At 47.1% G+C, this 17,540-nt stretch overlaps 1 protein-coding gene across 1 annotated transcript in view; it reads left to right on the forward strand.

Annotated features, from left to right (window-relative positions):
* The window catches only part of LOC126539431 (very long chain fatty acid elongase 7-like), a 91,570-nt gene that overhangs the window by 63,927 nt on the left and 10,103 nt on the right, over positions 1–17,540 (forward strand). Inside the window, exons 2-3 of the mRNA XM_050186262.3 lie at positions 5,449–5,620; positions 16,237–16,427. Coding sequence (XP_050042219.1) covers positions 5,563–5,620; positions 16,237–16,427 — 249 coding nt within the window. The 5' untranslated portion in view covers positions 5,449–5,562. The remainder of the gene's footprint in view (positions 1–5,448; positions 5,621–16,236; positions 16,428–17,540) is intronic.

Consider the following 17,540-nt stretch of genomic DNA (forward strand, 5'->3'; position numbering starts at 1 on the left):
TTCGAATACTCCAAAACTTCGACTGCGCCCAAATAAGCATAAAACTGGAGCAAAAGTGCGGTAAATTTTCACTCCCGCGGTCGTATAATAGACATAAAACATGAGAACTTTCGGAGTGAAACAGGCTACGTCACTTAGGTAACCATACTTTACAGGCTCTACAGTGATCATTTGCACTCTCTGAAGTCCTGTGCATGCTAAGAAACTACTTGTTTGCTCCTAGTGCTTCATTTGTGCTTTTAATAAACAACTCTTTATAACGTGTATGTAATGGCAGAAACTTGCTAACTTTAAGAATACTGGGATGTGAACATCGTTCTATATTAATTGTGATAACGGCTATTCATTATTCGAAAACTACCCGAAAATTATTCGATTCGATTCGCTTCTGGCACTATTCGATTCGTATCCGATTCGGTCTCAAAAATCGCTATTCGCACACACGTGCAAAAACGCGATACGCATGCATTGAGAAACTTGTAATGGCAGGCGAGCGGAGCTTACCACAGCTCCTCGTTCGCTGTCTTGTACGACCTCCGCTGTCGACTAGGTAGGTTGCCCACTATGGTGACGTTGTCAAAGGACAAAGGGACTCCCTCGGCGTTAGCAGTTTAAGATGTTTTCGCTAACATAGGGAACCGGAAGCTGAAGAACGTGAATAGGTACCCAAAATTATCACTTTGGTGGCAAGGTTTCGGTTTCCTCATTTTTTTATTTTTTTTTAGGCCTTCCCGGGGATCACATTTTTGATGGAGCCCGGCCTGTGAAACATTTACTTCTACTATTCCCATTTTATTAAGTCAGTCATTTAATCGATTCAAAACTGTTGAATAGCTGAGTTCCCTTATATTGCATAGTAAACGAGGACGAACTTGTCTCTGCAGCTTTGCTAGTTCGGGTGAGTTTCTTTAATCATAATCAAATAACCTTTGCCATTTGAAAAAAGAAGGACATTATGTTGATGATTACAAAACCAGCACCTTCTCCTTATTCCTACATTGTGTCTAAAGCTCAAGTGAATGGGTTGATTGATCGATGTCGGCTTGAAAGTCCAAAGCAATAAACAATTTGATGGCGAAACAAAACATGAGATATTCAGTTCCGAAAAAAAAAAAGAAATACATATATTTCTTGTTTCTTTTAGACGTGCTCCTAATTTGACCTTTCAGGTTTCCACGTTTGCGCACCAGATATACTGTGCCAACCTCGCAACTATCCTTTTTAAATAAATTTCTCGTTTCTTCGAATAAATTAGCACGGCAACAATCGACAGATCATTCTTTTCTTTTTTTTTCCTCAACAAAAGATGACGTGAGTTAAACATTCAATCATTTTGAAAGCTCGGCTCTGTGCCTTAGTATATTGTTCTGCGCAGCATTTCTTTTTACTCGTTCAGGCCAAAGCCCTGTCTCTCGTACAAACAACACCACTTCACAATCATTGTTGTACAGGGCGAACTGTTCTGTATTGTTGTGCAACTAGCGTTCTTGCAGAGTTGAAAATTGCGTGCACTGCCTGCGAATAGGAAATGTTTGAAACGTGGCGACCATGACGTATTTCTGGCTCCACAATTACTTCCAGCACCTGCACTTCGCAAAAACATAGCCTTCGAGATCTGTTTTTGTTACTCAAAGGCCACTATCCCTGGGGCATAGATTTGAGCACCAGTTACTGTCGCCGAATGGATACTCCCACCTTTTTTTTTTTTTTTCGAAACCTTGCCACGGTTTCATTCAAAGCTATTTTGTTTCCACGGCGGTCAGCGGTTTAGTGCGACGGCTGGCTGGAAACACAAGCTACGTTGTGTTTGGGATATATAGCCCCCAAAACAATTTACACCCTTTGGGGCGTATCTTTTTGTCCCAGAAACATAATCGTCATCTGTTACAATGAAGCTGTGTATGGCTAGGGCATTTCGGTCGTTTGCGAACAACCCCCGAACTAGCTCTCGCGTTTGTCGTCGTCGTCTGCTTCCTCAACTGGCTCCGTTGCCGCTCATCATTCCAGCGTAGAATTTCATTTCTCTTCTGTCGTCGTAATGAGAAGGCCGCGTTATCTTTTTTTTTTTTTTAGTTTACAGTGGTATGAACCATTGCCTAAGGGGCTATGAGCCATTCATTGTCTTGCGTGAGGGTTGCATTTAATAACAGAAGTGATACGAGAATGCGTGTGCGTGCTCATCGTCACGATGACCGCCGATCAGGACAGCAAATATGTTCGCACCTTTGTTCAAAATTCTATGACGCCTCTGAGTCGGGTGCTAAACAGCTTCGCTGGTCATCCACCTTGACAGAGTGGAATGGCTCATGATTATTTCTTGTGTGTCTTTCCTTTCATTAACGCTGCGCGCTCAATACTTCCAGTTCACGAACGGCATGCGCGTTATCAGCGTTGCGTACCGTTCTTAGCAGGAAAGTAGCGAGGACAGAAGTTTCAAGAAATGAAACGCAACAAAGACAGACGACACTTGTCGTCGTGTGATAAAGATACGGCCCAGATGGTGTAAACTATTTTTAAAGTGTAGGTTCGCACATGCGGTGTCCAAACCCACGTCTCAGCGACGGTTGCCTCTGAGAGTCAGAAGCAAATCTCGAAGGCTATGCTTTTGCAAGCTGCGTGCACCGGAACTAATTTAGGAGCCGAAAACGCGTCGCGGTTGTTATGCGTGCGTTTGATAACACACATGGCAACCGACGACGCAGGGTAGCGTCGAATCGCAGAGATGTCTTCCAAATGCGTTCCTTTGTCGGCTGGAAGATGTGTTCTTAGCAGGAAACGTAAACTGTATAAATAGTATGCACGTGTCGTCACATCCGCTGCTGTCGTCGGCTTCCGCACTACCTTCCGCCATCTTGGGGTACCTTATCAACAGGCGCGCGCATAGGCTGGCATAGGCCTATAGGTTCCCCAACATGGCGCTGCCGTAAACCGGAAGCCGCGGAGTATCGTTGAATGACGTACGTGCATACTATGTATTCGACGCTAGCTACAATTGGAAATTGAAACACATCCTTAGTCGCCATATTCTATTCCTGCCTGCTGTCTTCCTCTTCTCTTCCTTGACAGTCTCGCTATCCTGCTTCATCTTCGTCTGCTTCCGGTTCCGATCACGGAATCTTGTACACCACCAGATATTATTATTATTATTATTATTATTATTATTATTATTATTATTATTATTGGAGGAAGGCAGGCTGCTGTACACTCAGACTGCGGTAACTAGCGCAGTTATGTCATATCAACCAGACCATGCTTGAATAGACGGACAATACTTACAGACAAATCGCAGTGTGCACGTTAACTAATTAGCGAAAATTTTCGCTGATTGACTCCCTATATATTGGTGTCGCGCATGTCCCAAATGCGTAACTGAAGCGGAACAGTAATGGAGGCGCAGCGATTTAGCAGAAATCTTGTACGAGGTATGTGCACTGGATAAAAAAAGTAATAATAATGAAGATTGGTGGGGAAGTGTATTGCTGGTTCAACCGACACTTAACAGCGCTTCATTTTTCCGCGGTGCTGAAAGATGCTACACATACGGTACGAGGTTAACGGCACGCTAGAACGTACTAAAAAAGTAAATAAATCATAAATAAATATAAAGGTCGCCAGCACAACTGCTTTTTGTCATGACCTATGCAACCGTGCCAAGTACCCCGAGGGGGAATAAACTTTATAAAAGTGATCCGACAGTTTAATCTCTCCGAAAAAAAAATGAAATAAGGAAAGAAAAAAGGAATAGAAGAAAAATTAACAAAAACGGCCGATTAAGTAGGCGGCTTCTGCGATATCTGTATAACGCGACATTTACGTTTCTGCTAGCTCGGATCATGTGCGCAAGTACGAAATATGAAACAAATATCGTCTAGCGTGATATGTCTTCTCTTCACGCCTGTGCGATTGCAGAAAGACTGATGTAACGACGCTGTGTTCCATGTCTTTAGTAGTCGCAGACAGTTCTTTTCTTTAAGGAACGAAATAGGACTTATGTTAGGACGTATTGTGCGATTGTTTTATTCCTGAAGATTACATTTACAGTATCTGCAATTTTATGTGAAAGAAGTGCAACCGGCTCCATTTAAAGGCAGCAATAATTCCTAAATGCCTTCTATTAAGAGAGAGAGAGTATCGTCTTAGTATCGTCTGCTCACGTTTTACGTTTGACAGTTCATTTAAGTTCAACTAGTGCCAATTTCACTCAGATGGCGGTTCGCTTAGTCATAACATGTACATTTCTGCATCTCACCGAATCCGCGACTCTACTTCATCGGAAAATATGCCATAGTGGTTAACACGAATTGAGGTATTTAAATTTGACCGAATGCTCAACTGGGAAAGTTACTTGTGACATATCAACATGTCGGGTTCGAATCCACGCATCATGAATAACTTGCTTAAAAAACAAACTCGGTATGCCGCTCTCGCATTGTTAACGACTGTACAGTTTGGAAGCATGCGCGAAATGCGACAACTATGTGCTACATAAATGCGTCGGCCTTCCCCCGCGAATCGCGCCCCCAGACAATAGCCTGCAAGCGTTGTCTAAAGATGTCTTCACCTAAAGCACAGAGGAACGATAAGGAAGTGCTCCTGCGAGGGGCTGAGAACGCATAAAAACAGAAAAATGTCATCGCGGAATAAGTTGTCTTTTCGCTGACCGGAACGTTAACGCGTTGGAAGCTATTTCTTTCTTCTCGTAACTGCACTTCTAAGTGCCCTCTACCACATTACACACCTCGTTAAGCCAGTATTTCCTCTTCCCCGTATCGTTAATAGTTTCCTTACTAGCTGCCGTGTTGTCGCCTTTCTCGAAATGAACCTCATCTCCGAAGGGCCATTTTCCATTTTTGTTTTATTGTTTTTTATGAGGCAGTAGCAGTAATGACCGTAGATCCCGCAAGGAGAACGTCCCACGCGCACGAAGGCAAGCTATGCAAACACACGCACGAAAAAAAAAAAAAGAAAAACGCAATCCGCGCTTCTGTCGTCTCTTTTGTTTCCCCGTGTCATGTGCTCGCACACACACACAAACACGACGCAGCGGTCTCTCTTGATCGATTTGTAACTGAATTAGGATGATTCATATTGGCCGACAGCGCGTTGTCGTCTGTTGCCGTCACCGAATTGATTTTCGTGTCCCTACCGTCCCGTTGTGCCGCCAACACAAGCCAGGTGCGTGCACGTTTGAGCGCTAAGCGCGGCTGGCGGCGGCCTGTCTGCGCAGTTAGAGAAGCAAAAGAGGAAGAAGAGAAAGCAAAAATAAAGAAAGAAAAGAAACAATCGAGATAAGAAAATAAAGACCGCGCCGACGGCGGTAGCGAGCCCGGCCACCGGCACGCCCGCCTCTTCTCCCTTTGCCGGCCGCGCCTCGCTTCTGCCGCTGCGGCCGTTCAGGTGTCGTCTGCTGCAACGGGTCTCTCTTCTGTTTCTCCCAACCGTTCCCAGGTGGCGGCGCCGCTCGGTCACGTGACCCGACACTCGTGAAGTGCCACCCGGTCTCTCCCGAGATCCACCTCTGACACTGTGGACTGTGCGTCGGCTATCCAGTGTCGCCCCAAAATGTACCACCTGCTCAGCGAAATCCGGGATTTTTACAACAAAACCTTGGAGAGCGGAGGTAAGCCCGTTTCCGTGACCTTTTCCATTCATTCGCGCGCATCCCTCGGCACGGGGCACCGCGACCGCCTAGGCCTAATGCCGGTTTCTCTGGCCCTGCCTACGGAAACCAAAACACGAACCAAACAACAACAACAAAAAAAGTGCGGACCGCGAAACTTACGGCCAAGCGAGCACCCTCCTCCCATCCCTCCCTCCACGCCCGCTGATCTCGACGCGTGCAAACGACGTCCTTGCAGGACGCTTCGTTAAAGAGCCGGGCGGCCAGGGGGCTTGGGAGTGGAGGGGTACCCGAAACTGTAGTAGTCGCTTTGGTTCGATTTTGACGAGGCAGAGGACAAATAAACGTGCGCGACGTGTGTTTCGCTGCTAACTCCGACAAGAACGCAGACAGCCGGTACTCGTACCAGCCACCATACAAACAAGCCTGTATTCGTACATTTAACCTCGCACTGTAGCGAGCTTCGCGATGCGCTAAGAGGAGGATTGCGCGGTGCTCGGAATAAATCCTGCCGCCGCTGCTGCTGCTGCCGGGAGCGTCATCCGCGCCGCGGTCACCGAAGGTTGCGCTGAGCTCCCATCTCTCGCGGCAAGCAACCGCCCCTTAGGGCTGGCTCCGCGGTAGGCCGCGCTGTGCATGGCGTGTGCGTTTATTCCCGAAAAACATGGGAGGGTTTGAGTCTGGGCTCCGCTATTTTTCGATGCCCGGGCCTGCCTCGCTTTAGCAGCACCGTGGTTTCCGATGCTCTCGCGTGTGTGCCGCGCCGACCCGCACGACGGGCCCGCTCGCTCGCTTCGATACACATCCAGGTTACGTAAGTAGCGGGCGTCGTCGCCAAAAGGCCGAACTCTCCACCCCCTCCTGGTCGGTCGTGGTCGAGTGTTGTGGTGCCGTCTCAATTCGCGTTAAGTGGACGTATCCTCTTACCCGCTTAACCCTAAGTAGCTCGGTCGATCTCTTACGGAGGGCGGATGGCACCCTTGTCTTTCTTTTTTTTTTTTCCGTCTCCCGCTCGTTCTTTCCCTCGAGTTTGCGAGCGGGCACGAGAGGAATCCGTGACCTCGTTTAGTATGCCCTCGAATGCTGCAGATTCCTTGTTCGTTTCACCTCCTTTATTATATATATAATACTTTATCGTGTTCCGCCTTTCCTCCTGTGGGTGGGTTAGCTCGCCGATCTCTGCAGCCAGTTGACTGAGCATTGGTAGCGTATACGCCTTTTATTCCTGCAGCACCGTTAATGTCGTTTTAAGGGAACGGTACCTCCGCCAACGACGGTCCTTCTGTTTCGGCCGTTTCCTTCCCGCGTAAGTGTCCAGCGCGTAGCTTCGCGCGGAAGCGCCATTCATTCTCGAAAGCTGTGGCTACTTGGCACCACCACGAGCGGGCTATGTAATACGTGCTGCGGTATGTTTGTCGCCGCGTCCGGTGTGAGCACTTCGGCGATGTGCAGCTGCTGTGTGGCGGCGTTTGTGCGTGCAGGTGGGTTGGGTCCTAATGCGGCGTCGAGTCCGTGCGAACTCGGCGATTTGCGTCGGTGTCGCGTGCCCACTACTGCACGCTCGCGAGAGAGCGCACATTGTGCAAGACGCCGTCTCTCGCGGATCATGCAGCATTTAACGTGATAGCCCGATGTGTGGAAGAAGATCGCGCATGTATTAAGAGGTGCCGCGCTTCCAGAAAGTCAAGGGCGGCGCGTTGGGCTTTTGGCCAGCTTTTGAATGGATAAGGGAGAAATCTCACGCCCCCCATGTTATAGCTCTTGTCCGTAGCCGATGTTTTTCCCCCTTGTTCAGGTTTGAGATAACAGTTCTGCTAGCGCGTGGCTGTTGAATCGTTGCTATTGAGCTCTCGTGAGATAACGGCAGCTTGAATATGCATTAATCGTTGGCACCAGTCCGAGTGATCCCTCTCTCCATGTTATAAATCGGAAATCAAAAATTGCACTCGTTCCGCAAACGTGTTGCGAATATCGTTGCGCCGTAAAAAAAAGAGCGAAAAGGCCGGATCCGTGCCTGTGGGCCAGTTTCGCTGCAGCGCTCGTTAGTCACCGCTAACTTTGTCGGCAAGTGAAGCCGGCCGCTTTGCGTGTGACGCAAGTCGTTTCGTGAGAGACACCCGCGCGTCCGTTGTGTGCTGCGGAACTGGCATTTTGCGCGGAGGGAGCTGGCTCGCTTCGGCGCAGGTGAACATCCGCTTTGCCGGCTGCGGTTTGCAGTTTTTCATTTTTTTCTTCGTTTTACGATTGCGCTTTGTCGCAAAACCTCTACCTTTGCGTCACCTCGGCAGGGTTGGCGCTTAGTAACCGCGCACGTGCTTGGTGAAAAGCTTCGATGCGTGTTTCGTGTGGCGCTATTTTGGTGATTTCGCCACGCGCGATTTACGCAGACTCGGCGGCGGGCGAGCTGCCAAACCTCTTCGCGCTTTGCAATTTTTCGATGTTTCGAGAAATCGCTCATGCGGCGTGGACGGGGGAACCAATAACAACGCCGGTTACCACACGCGTCACGACGGCCTGCCGGCGTAATTTTTATCTTCGTTGGTGAAACGGCGGAAACGGATACACGGTACTACAATGAACGGAGCAACGCTGCTTCCTTCATTGTTGTGCGTGTCTGTGCAGTTAGTCAAGACTATCCAAAATGCCATTTCTGTTAATTTGCTTCGATAGATTAATGAGCTCAAGCACGAAAAACGTTCTATGGTTTGCTTCACTTTACCGACAATGATTCAAGCATTTAGCTAGGTGCCCGTAAATGCGAAAATCGCAATCGACGCGATCGGTGCACTTGAAACGGGAATGCGAAGTCCGCATGTGCGAATACCGCATCTCCGGGAAAAACAAAACACGCAATACTAAATTCGCACATACGCGGTATTTCGCGGCGGCGGCGGCAGCAGCAGTTTTGCCTATTACATATGCGCCTTTAGCGAATTCGCCATACAACGAACGCACTTACCCGCTTGCTTCCCGTTCGCTTCGTTTTGCAAAATCTGGTCACGAGTGTTTGCGTCTACCAGCCCGGTGAACGTATAAACACGCACTTCGAAATCGCGCGTGTATCGTTCACACGTGGCACACCGGGTCACCCTCCCTGTCTACGCGCCTGCTTCTTCGAAATAGTGGCTGCACCCCGAGACATTTCTTTGTTCAAGCACTGCTGCTCACTAGCGTGAATTACGCCATTTAGACCAACTATAAGCCGATAACAAGTTCCCCGTACGTCGGTCGGAAAACAGCTCTAAGGAGAGTTCAAATAAGGGCTCCGAGCACCCTGAAATCCTGAAGATATTGTTCTGGACGTTGGCACGTCCAATTCGCTTCGCTTAGTGCATTCGGATGCTCAAGTTTTCAGGAGTCCAAAAAAAACTATATACTCACGTGTCATTTACGACCTTCCTTATCCTTTTCTCTTACTTTTTCGTTAAATAAAGGCCTTCAGCCCCTCCATATCATAGAAAACTAGCACGCCTCAGAGCGCCCTCAATAGTAACTATAGTAGCTTTTCTGCGAAGCAGTTTCGATTTCGTTTCTCAGGCATGTGTCGTGACGTGACTCAGAAGGTGGTCACGTGCGAGCAGGGCATCGTGAAGTTTTGGCGCCTCCGGCTCGCTATGTCGTCTGCTAAATATTTCTTTTTTTTTAATCGTATTGCATGCGACTTTATTACGTGTCCCCATGATTGCCTTTCGTATTCAGGTTTATATTGTGACACTCCACGGTACTTAATACCGTAGCCCAGCTATGTCGTCCCGAAACTTAATACAGCTTTGTGCTAACAGCAACATCGCGCATTGCGCCGTTTTTCCTCCTGAAAGCATCCCGCGGCAGGAGTGACAACCGCACGTCAAACAGGCACGCAGACGCGACGGTTACCGATGCTGAAGGGAATAGCGAAACGATTCTTTTTTGTTGTTTCTATTGCTTAAACAAACGCCGTGGTAATGGCACGTGTACGAAAAACATACCGGCGTCTATCGTTCCGAGCTGTGTGTGTGTGTGTTTTTTTTTTTTTTTTATAGCTCTTACAAATGTTGCTATGCGTGCACACCGTTGTTGGATCGAGTGAAGCGAGTTCGCTGTCGAGTCCGTTTTGCAGCGAGTGCCACTTTGCCATGTCGCTAGTCTGCGAATGACACCGACCCAAAACGACGCAGGCTTTGAAGTGAAGCCGAATTTGCCCGTCAGGTATCGGTTATACCACATGTGCCGGGATGCTGTTCTGGACACGGACAAATACCGCCATCTTGTCGACTTCGCCATCTTGTGAGCTCTGATTGGCTGAGAGGGCTGCTACGGCCTCTCTGGCTCGAAGTGCCACCATTACATAATTTGACAATATGGCGGAACGTGACAATGTCCAGAGCAGCACCCTGGCAAAGAGAAAAAGTGCGTCAGGTTAGCGTGGACGTAGTTTAAAGTGAAAGACGCGAATGGGACTAGCTGCGACGGTGGAGACATCTTGCGGGGGCGCCATGTCTCCTAAAAGCGCTCGGAACTGTGACTGTGTTTTACTAAACGGCCGATAAAGGTGTCGCGACATAATCGTCACAGACGAGGTTCGATGCCTCCAGTGGGGGCGGAATGAAAAATGAAAAAGCTCGTGTACCGTGCCTTGGATGCGCGTTAAAAAGAATACTAAACATGAAAATAAATGTTAGTAAGCTGCGCTTCTACATTAGCTTATTAATAGTTACTAATGTAGTTAATAAGGAGTAGTTCATTATTTATCGCTAAAGATGGACTGCATTGCTTTCTAAGGAGTCAAAGGCTGAACTTCGCGAATTTCAAAAACGTTCCCTGTACCACAGCGTCTCAAATACGAGAAAGTAATTTTGATGCCCCTGTCGCACGGGCACCCGTGAACTTCATTTAACTCCTTCGTCTTTAAAGACATCAAGGAAGTTGCGCTCCATGTCGCACAGTCTCCCTTGCGCCAAAAAAGTTAAATCGTGATTTTGGCGAAGGGAGTTCGGCAATGGCCATTACGGCTGAATGGAGGAGTACTTTCGTTCCCAGATAGCTACATCTGCGAAGAAAACCACGCAAAATTTTTTGTCTCGGTTTATACGCCGCGTAATGGGAGTTTTCCATTTGTTTGTAAGGACATAGCGCCTGCACCCTCTGCACGAATGCTTCGCCATGCTGCATGGGGGAAATGTCGCCCCGCCATTTCGTTTGTTTATCCGCTTCGTCACCCATCTGGAAGCAGTTGAGCTTCCCGCGAACACACGTACGATTACACTGCGCAGAATCACAACTCCCTTACAAAAGTAGTTATTGAAAGCATGTTGTCTTATGATTTCATTTTATTGTATTCAATTGATGTTCTGTTGAATTTTATTTGTTTCAATAGATATTCTATTGTATTTCGACAGAATGTCTATTCAATGCAACATAATTCGGCAATGAGACTTGTATGACGACTTTCGTAAGGGAGGGCGCTGTGTCTTGTTCCTACGGTCGTCCCTTGTCTAATGTGCTGTGATTTAAAACTATTAAGCAAGTCCAGTTAGTCCGAATTTACGTTTCGGTTGCAGAAAGGAAATGCGCGCAAGGTTGACCATTATCGTTGTCCCACAAAACTGGCATCCTAAAATGTGCAAAAAAGTTTTTTGGTGTATATTTTCACGTGACGTCACGGATGCGGCTTCTCACCGTTCTAGTACCCGAACATGGCGGCCAGGATGAAATCAGTGCACCATATTATCATACTTTGCTTTTTTTTGACGATGGCGGTTATTTTTAACGGATTATCTCTGTTAACGATTTGTCGCTCTGCCCATGGCGCGTCTGTGGTGCTGTGAGGTTTCTTGTTTACGCAGCTTCTCGACCCCATTTTGGCGATGACGTCAATGCAAATCAGCCAGGCGTGTTCAGTATTCCTGCACGCGAACGCGCCTTTTTTTTTTTTTTTTTTTTGCCAGTTCTGCCCAGCGGTCACAAGGAAAAACGTCGGGCATAGAGCTGCATGTAAACTGAGCCCCTTGCATACTAAGTGCGGCTCCATCCAGTTCAGTTGAGCGCGCCCAGTATTGCTGCATGCGATCACTTTACTGAAGGCAATATCACACTCGACGTGCTGTACTTTTCGTTAGCGATGGCAAAATAATCGTTTTTCTTTTAATGCTTGCAACCGGCGACAAGCTTTTCCACATGCTTTGAAATGGTCAGTCAGATATCCTTACTAGAAAAAAAAAGGATGTGGGCGATTCTGCGGTAAAATGATATTTAATTACTCCGTAATCTCTTGAGTACTGACTAGAAGATGTACGACGCATCGCCACCGAGATTACTTCAGCAGAGTATGCAGTGTCTTGGCATAAAATTGTGCAACTCTGACGTACTTATCGGCAGTCCATAATGCACGACTAACATGGCTACATTCCTGGCATAGAGAAGTGGGAGAATGCTTAACTGCTGGGTACATTGGTTATGTCTAGTTAAAGGGCATTAAAGATAAAAAGTTTTATTCGTTTAATTATTTAAATCATTTATTTAATTATTAGTAACAGAACTTCTTGCACGTGCAGAGCCACCAACTTTGGCTGTTCGCCGAAAAATTGCCAGGCTTAAGTATCTTTACCAGCTGTATCACAATAGATCCAATTTGGATCTAGTGCCAAGAATTGACGTTTACAAATATTCGTTTCTGCCTCAAACAATTATAGAATGGAATAATCTTGACCGACGCGTATTTGATAATATTTGTTCAGTAGAAACTTGTGAAAGAGTTGTAACTGTGCTGTATTGATTGAATGCACCCTTCCCACCCTGTAACAGCCTGGAAGGACTAACAGTATTGGAAATAAATAAATAAGTAAACTTCTTCAATGCCAATAAGGTCACTCTTACCAGTGCGGAAAAAAAAAGAACGGCAGACGGGTGGCGATGCGGCGTCCCTTTGGACCTGTAGTTAACTTTTTGGCCTGCAAGATGGACTACATTGTGTTCTGAAAGTTCCCAAGGCTGAGCTTACGGACTACGTTGTGTTCTGAAGGTTGCCAAGGCCGAACATGAGGTTCCACAATTTCTGCCGCGCCACAACGGCCCAAATGCGAGAAAATTATCTGAAATTTGTGACGTCGCCCTGACATATACAGGCGCTGGTGATCAGGCGCAAAACAATATGAGACTGAGTGCAAGAACTTCGAATTTCAGTTTCGAACACCATCTAGCCCAGATGTGTTATGTTGATCATCGAGCCACTTTCCCACACGTATCGCTATGCGAAATAAAACTCTATAGTTTGAAAATGGGCAGCGAATCGGCTGGGTTAATTGTTACTGTTCGCCGTATTTATTTTCTTTTAACCCTTTCGTTTCTCATTGTGCACAGACGTCCAGCCATATTTCCCTAGATTTACGGTCCTTTTCCGCTGATTCATATAGGGGCAGGCGAAAAGCATATTGAACTGCTCCGATGTACCTCTGAGCATAGCCTCCGAGATCTGGCGGCGCGCTCAACCAGCACAACGTGCGCCTCCCGAATCTCGGAAGTTACGTTTAGAGTTAGCTCGTCCGGAACGCGTCATAAGCGGCGTAAACGTCACTTCATTTATCTCTCTCGCGCCCGCGCGTATTTGAAGTTGTCAGCACATGCGATGTCGCTAATGCTAGTCAAGTTACTGTTGCGCTACACTAGCGCTGCAGTTTCTGCGAGAGCTCATCTTATCGGCTCCAAAGCACGTGTCCAGCGTTTTTCATTCGAATGGTTCTTTCGATGAATGCCTCCCGCTGCGCTTGATCGTTCGGCCATTTCATCTTGAACCTCCTGGCTCTGAAAAAGTTCTCTCACTCTGCCTTGCATGCTCAATATCGGAGGCAATTCCCGCGGCCCCAAACTGCCCCGCCATTGCGGGCGCGCCGAACTGTCCGTTTAGCCGTTTGCTGCCGTCACTGCAGACGTGCACCTGATGTGTACTTGCCACGAGCAGTACCTGTATGTTCGGCGTGTACACGAGGACAGTTATTTATACATATGTCAGCTTTTAGCAGAGGTGGGAATGCCCTGTATCTCCCGCCGTGCGCCACTGTCATTAACACGAACGTTGCTAATTGCACGCGAACTAGCAAGACGCCATCGGTGCTGCCGTAGCTCCTGCACGACACCTCAATCGCTGACGGTGTGTGGGATCCTGTCTGTGTACGGGATCCCGTAGGTGCCTGGAATTCTGCTGGTGTTGGGCATACTGTGTGATACCATACGTGTGGGGGGATTGCGAAGGTGTCCGGGATCCTGCTAGTGCGATGACTCCGTTCGTATATGGGCAGTATAGTACTACGCATGAGCTCGCTATAGTGCCGTATACCGATTTACTCGATCGTAACTGTTGGCCGATTATTTCCACGGACAGACCGAAACGCTGGGAAGCGCGTTTCACGTAATTCGCGTTGACAATTAACTTCCTTTTTTGTAATCGATGGTGGTTTTTAACGGGAAGCCGTTCGCGCGCCGGTAGCGATTCCCGTCGCCCATGTGAATATCTCGCGATACGAGGGCGTCACTGCGCACAGACAAAGCGTCCCGCGCGGATAAGGTACTGCGGGTGCTCGACCTCCTCCTTCCAGCTGGCCTCGACTTTGACCTCCGGCCGGTTCCGCTTTCATCCGCGAACCAGACAAAGAAAAGCAGCCGCGCGACTATAAATGATGAGAGCAAAAAAGCGGATTCGTAGGCGCGTTGCACACATGACGAAGGTCGCGCCTTTTGCTGCACTGGCGACCAAAACCTCGCGGCTTCGTTATCAAAGTAACGGGATCCTCCTCGGCGCAGCAGCAGAAGTGCCCTGGCACTTGTGTCGCGTTTCCTTACTGCAACGTCGATACGGGATAAGGTAATGTGCGGTGCGTTTGTGAAAGGCCGCCGGTATCTCGACGGCTGCAGCTGACACGCGTGGTGGTCTGCTGATCCGAGCGTCATACTGCTCGTGGTGTGAAACAGCCTCCTGTCTAGACAGTGCCCGTACGACGACGGCGCAGTCATGTGGCAGCGCGTTACCGGAAAGTGTTACCGCATCGGGCGAGCCCGTTCTTGTAGCCGGCGCCATTATTTCTCTTCGCTAGTAATAGTGATCACTGGCTTGCGGCCATCCTTAGACGTCTGTTTTGTCTGGAAACTTCGTTCGTGTGATCTTTTTGCTCATCTCACCTGTTTTGCAGTACCTCATGCGCCGTTCAAGAGGCCGAGATATATTGGAACTGCAGACTGGTAGTTTCCATGACGAAACATTGTGTTTACACGTGTGGAAAATTGAGGCTGCCAATATATGATCACGGAAGCTTTAGCAGGAGCACCTCTGGCAAGAAAGGAGTCGTGGTTGATTTTCCTATGCATCACCGTGTGCTTCACTGGAGTTGTGGTCTCTACATCGGAGTTTCTTATACATTCATTGGAGCATGCAGTGCAGCACAGTATTTGAGCATGATAGTGTTGCTTCCACTATGAACAAAACATGTAACACGGGACAATCAATGACACATTTCAGTAAGCTGGCCAGTGCATCTGCAGTCATGCTGTGGTCAAGTAAAGCTGCATCATGGTCATGAAAACAGACCACAGTGTTATTTGTCACCAGTCAATGAAGAAATAACATGCCTCTGAAAGCAGTCAAAGGTCAGCTGAGAAGAGTCATATAGCTAAGCCCTGTAACTACCATTACTAACCAGAGGGTAATAATTCTCGCTGATGACTGTTTTACCTTGTGGAACCACTCGGTAACCTAGTGCCAGTTATGCTGGCATATAGAGCTCTGTGTTGGTAGAACGATGCTGCCATATGCGTAGTTGGCAAACACACAATGCAAACATGGACAGAGCCTTTGCTCACGCCACCATCGGCTGTTCTCATTTGAGGAAAATTGTTGCCCAACTCGGCAAACATTTCCCTAGTGTCACGTCATGTCTCATGCAAACATTGCTTCAGAATGTGCAAACGTGTGAAAAATTGGATGAGAGTTTGTGTTGTAGTTACAGTAAGCAATACCTAGGCATGCGAAAATTAGCTATAAAAGGACATTATGAAATGCACAACTGATGTGTGACTCCTGATGTTAATTTTGCATCAGGTACAGGCAGTTAACCTTGTCAATAAGTAGTCTAAAAGCCTTGCTTTTTATCTAGCTTTCTTCACTTGGCTACATATTTCACTTGATACTAGCATCTGGAAGACTGTTAAGCGTGCTGTTCTATTTCTGCCCAGTCGTATAGACTAATGACTTGTTCACTATAGCAGCTTCAGTTGATGAATTAATCATGGTGCACTGTTGTTTGTTGTGGGTAATTCACACGGACATAAATGGTGGCACTAGCACATGGCTACAATGTAGGCATCAGTAGAGTGAAGAATGGGGTTACCTGGCACAGCAGCATAACTACACTTGCTAATGTATGAAAAAAAAGACTAACACCAACGAGCACACATATACACAATCAGCACACGGCTGTGCTTCTCATGTGCATGACTGCACAGTCATTACGGCGTAGCCATTCTCAATACTTACGCACTCAGAAGTAACATTAGTCAATGCATTCTGCCAGGGTTTTTCGCTGACGTTAGTACATCTTAGTTGTTGTTGGCCTCTTCTCATCCGTCTATTCCATCTTTTTCTGTTTCAGACTCAAGGGTGCAGGAATGGCTCTTCATGCAGAGCCCATGGCCGACACTGACGATCTGCCTGTCGTACGCCTACTTTGTCAAGGTGCTGGGCCCATCCCTGATGAAGAACCGGGAGCCGATGCAGTTGCGTTGGGTCATGGTCGGGTACAACTTCTTCATGGTTGCTGTCAGCCTGGCCATATTCCTTCTGGTCAGTGGGCCAACCGTTGTGCAATTCCCGACAGACTGCCTTGAAACAGTGCTATGAAAAGCCTGCAAGACTTTTGTTGTCGGTTGCTGATGTACAAACCACAGTCAAAAAAAAAAATCTTTGTGGTACAGTTACAAAGTGAACTAGTAGACAGCAGCACCGCTGTTGGGGATTTGCTATGCTGCTTCTTGTCGTATCGAGACATTTTAAGTTAAGTGAGGAGATGGCGTGCTGGACAGGGCAGGGTCGTAATGTGAGATGTGAGACAATCAACAAGGCTACCTACCTCACCTGTTCCTCTCTGACTGCCCTGGGCCAAGATGTAGTGGTTCTACTCCAGCTCTTTTCCTTTTTTCGTCGGTGATCCAAGCAGCAGTTCGCCTATGTTACCAGGATCAGCCAATCCTGAGCAGTAAATGAGAAAGGAATATAATGAAGTGAAGGGAATCGCTGAATTATACCAGCTCTAACTTTACATACACGGTTCCTTAAGCACTATCTCACCTGCACGGTTATGGAACAATGATGTTAAGGGGTCCAATGCTTACACAACACAAATCGGCTTAGTAATATGGTTTTTTATGAAAAGCACGAACACAAGCACAGAAAACTTAATGTTTTGGTGTCTACAATGTATGAAATGCAACAATTTTCAGTATTTTTCTCTTATAGAGAAAAGTGATATTTATACCGATACCATATTACTGTGATGACATTACATAGCCAAGAGTTTTGGCGACAGTGACATTTTGTTGCGATATGCTCAGCCATAATCTATGATGTCAATGTCCCATGCAACTGTTCTTGTGGAAAAGTAGGCAAAATTTGCTGTCGACATTATTCTAAATGAAACCTTTCTTGCCAATACATAAGTGTTTATGCATAACAATTACAATCAAGCACACTTTTATAAAAAGCAAGCTGCACTAACTGTTGGTTTTTCTTGGGAATTTCACAGTGCTGTGAAAAGCCTGCAAGAGTTTTGTTGTCAGTTGCTAATGTACGTACAATAACACAGTAAAAAAAAAAAAAATTTAGACTCGGTGGCTAATATGGTTCACAGAAATTAGTGCACAACGTGCTTTTGTTTTTAATGTATGCATAACATTCCTG

This window comes from Dermacentor andersoni, chromosome 11 (assembly GCF_023375885.2).
Source record: "Dermacentor andersoni chromosome 11, qqDerAnde1_hic_scaffold, whole genome shotgun sequence".
In the NCBI taxonomy this organism is placed as follows: Eukaryota; Metazoa; Arthropoda; class Arachnida; order Ixodida; family Ixodidae; genus Dermacentor; species Dermacentor andersoni.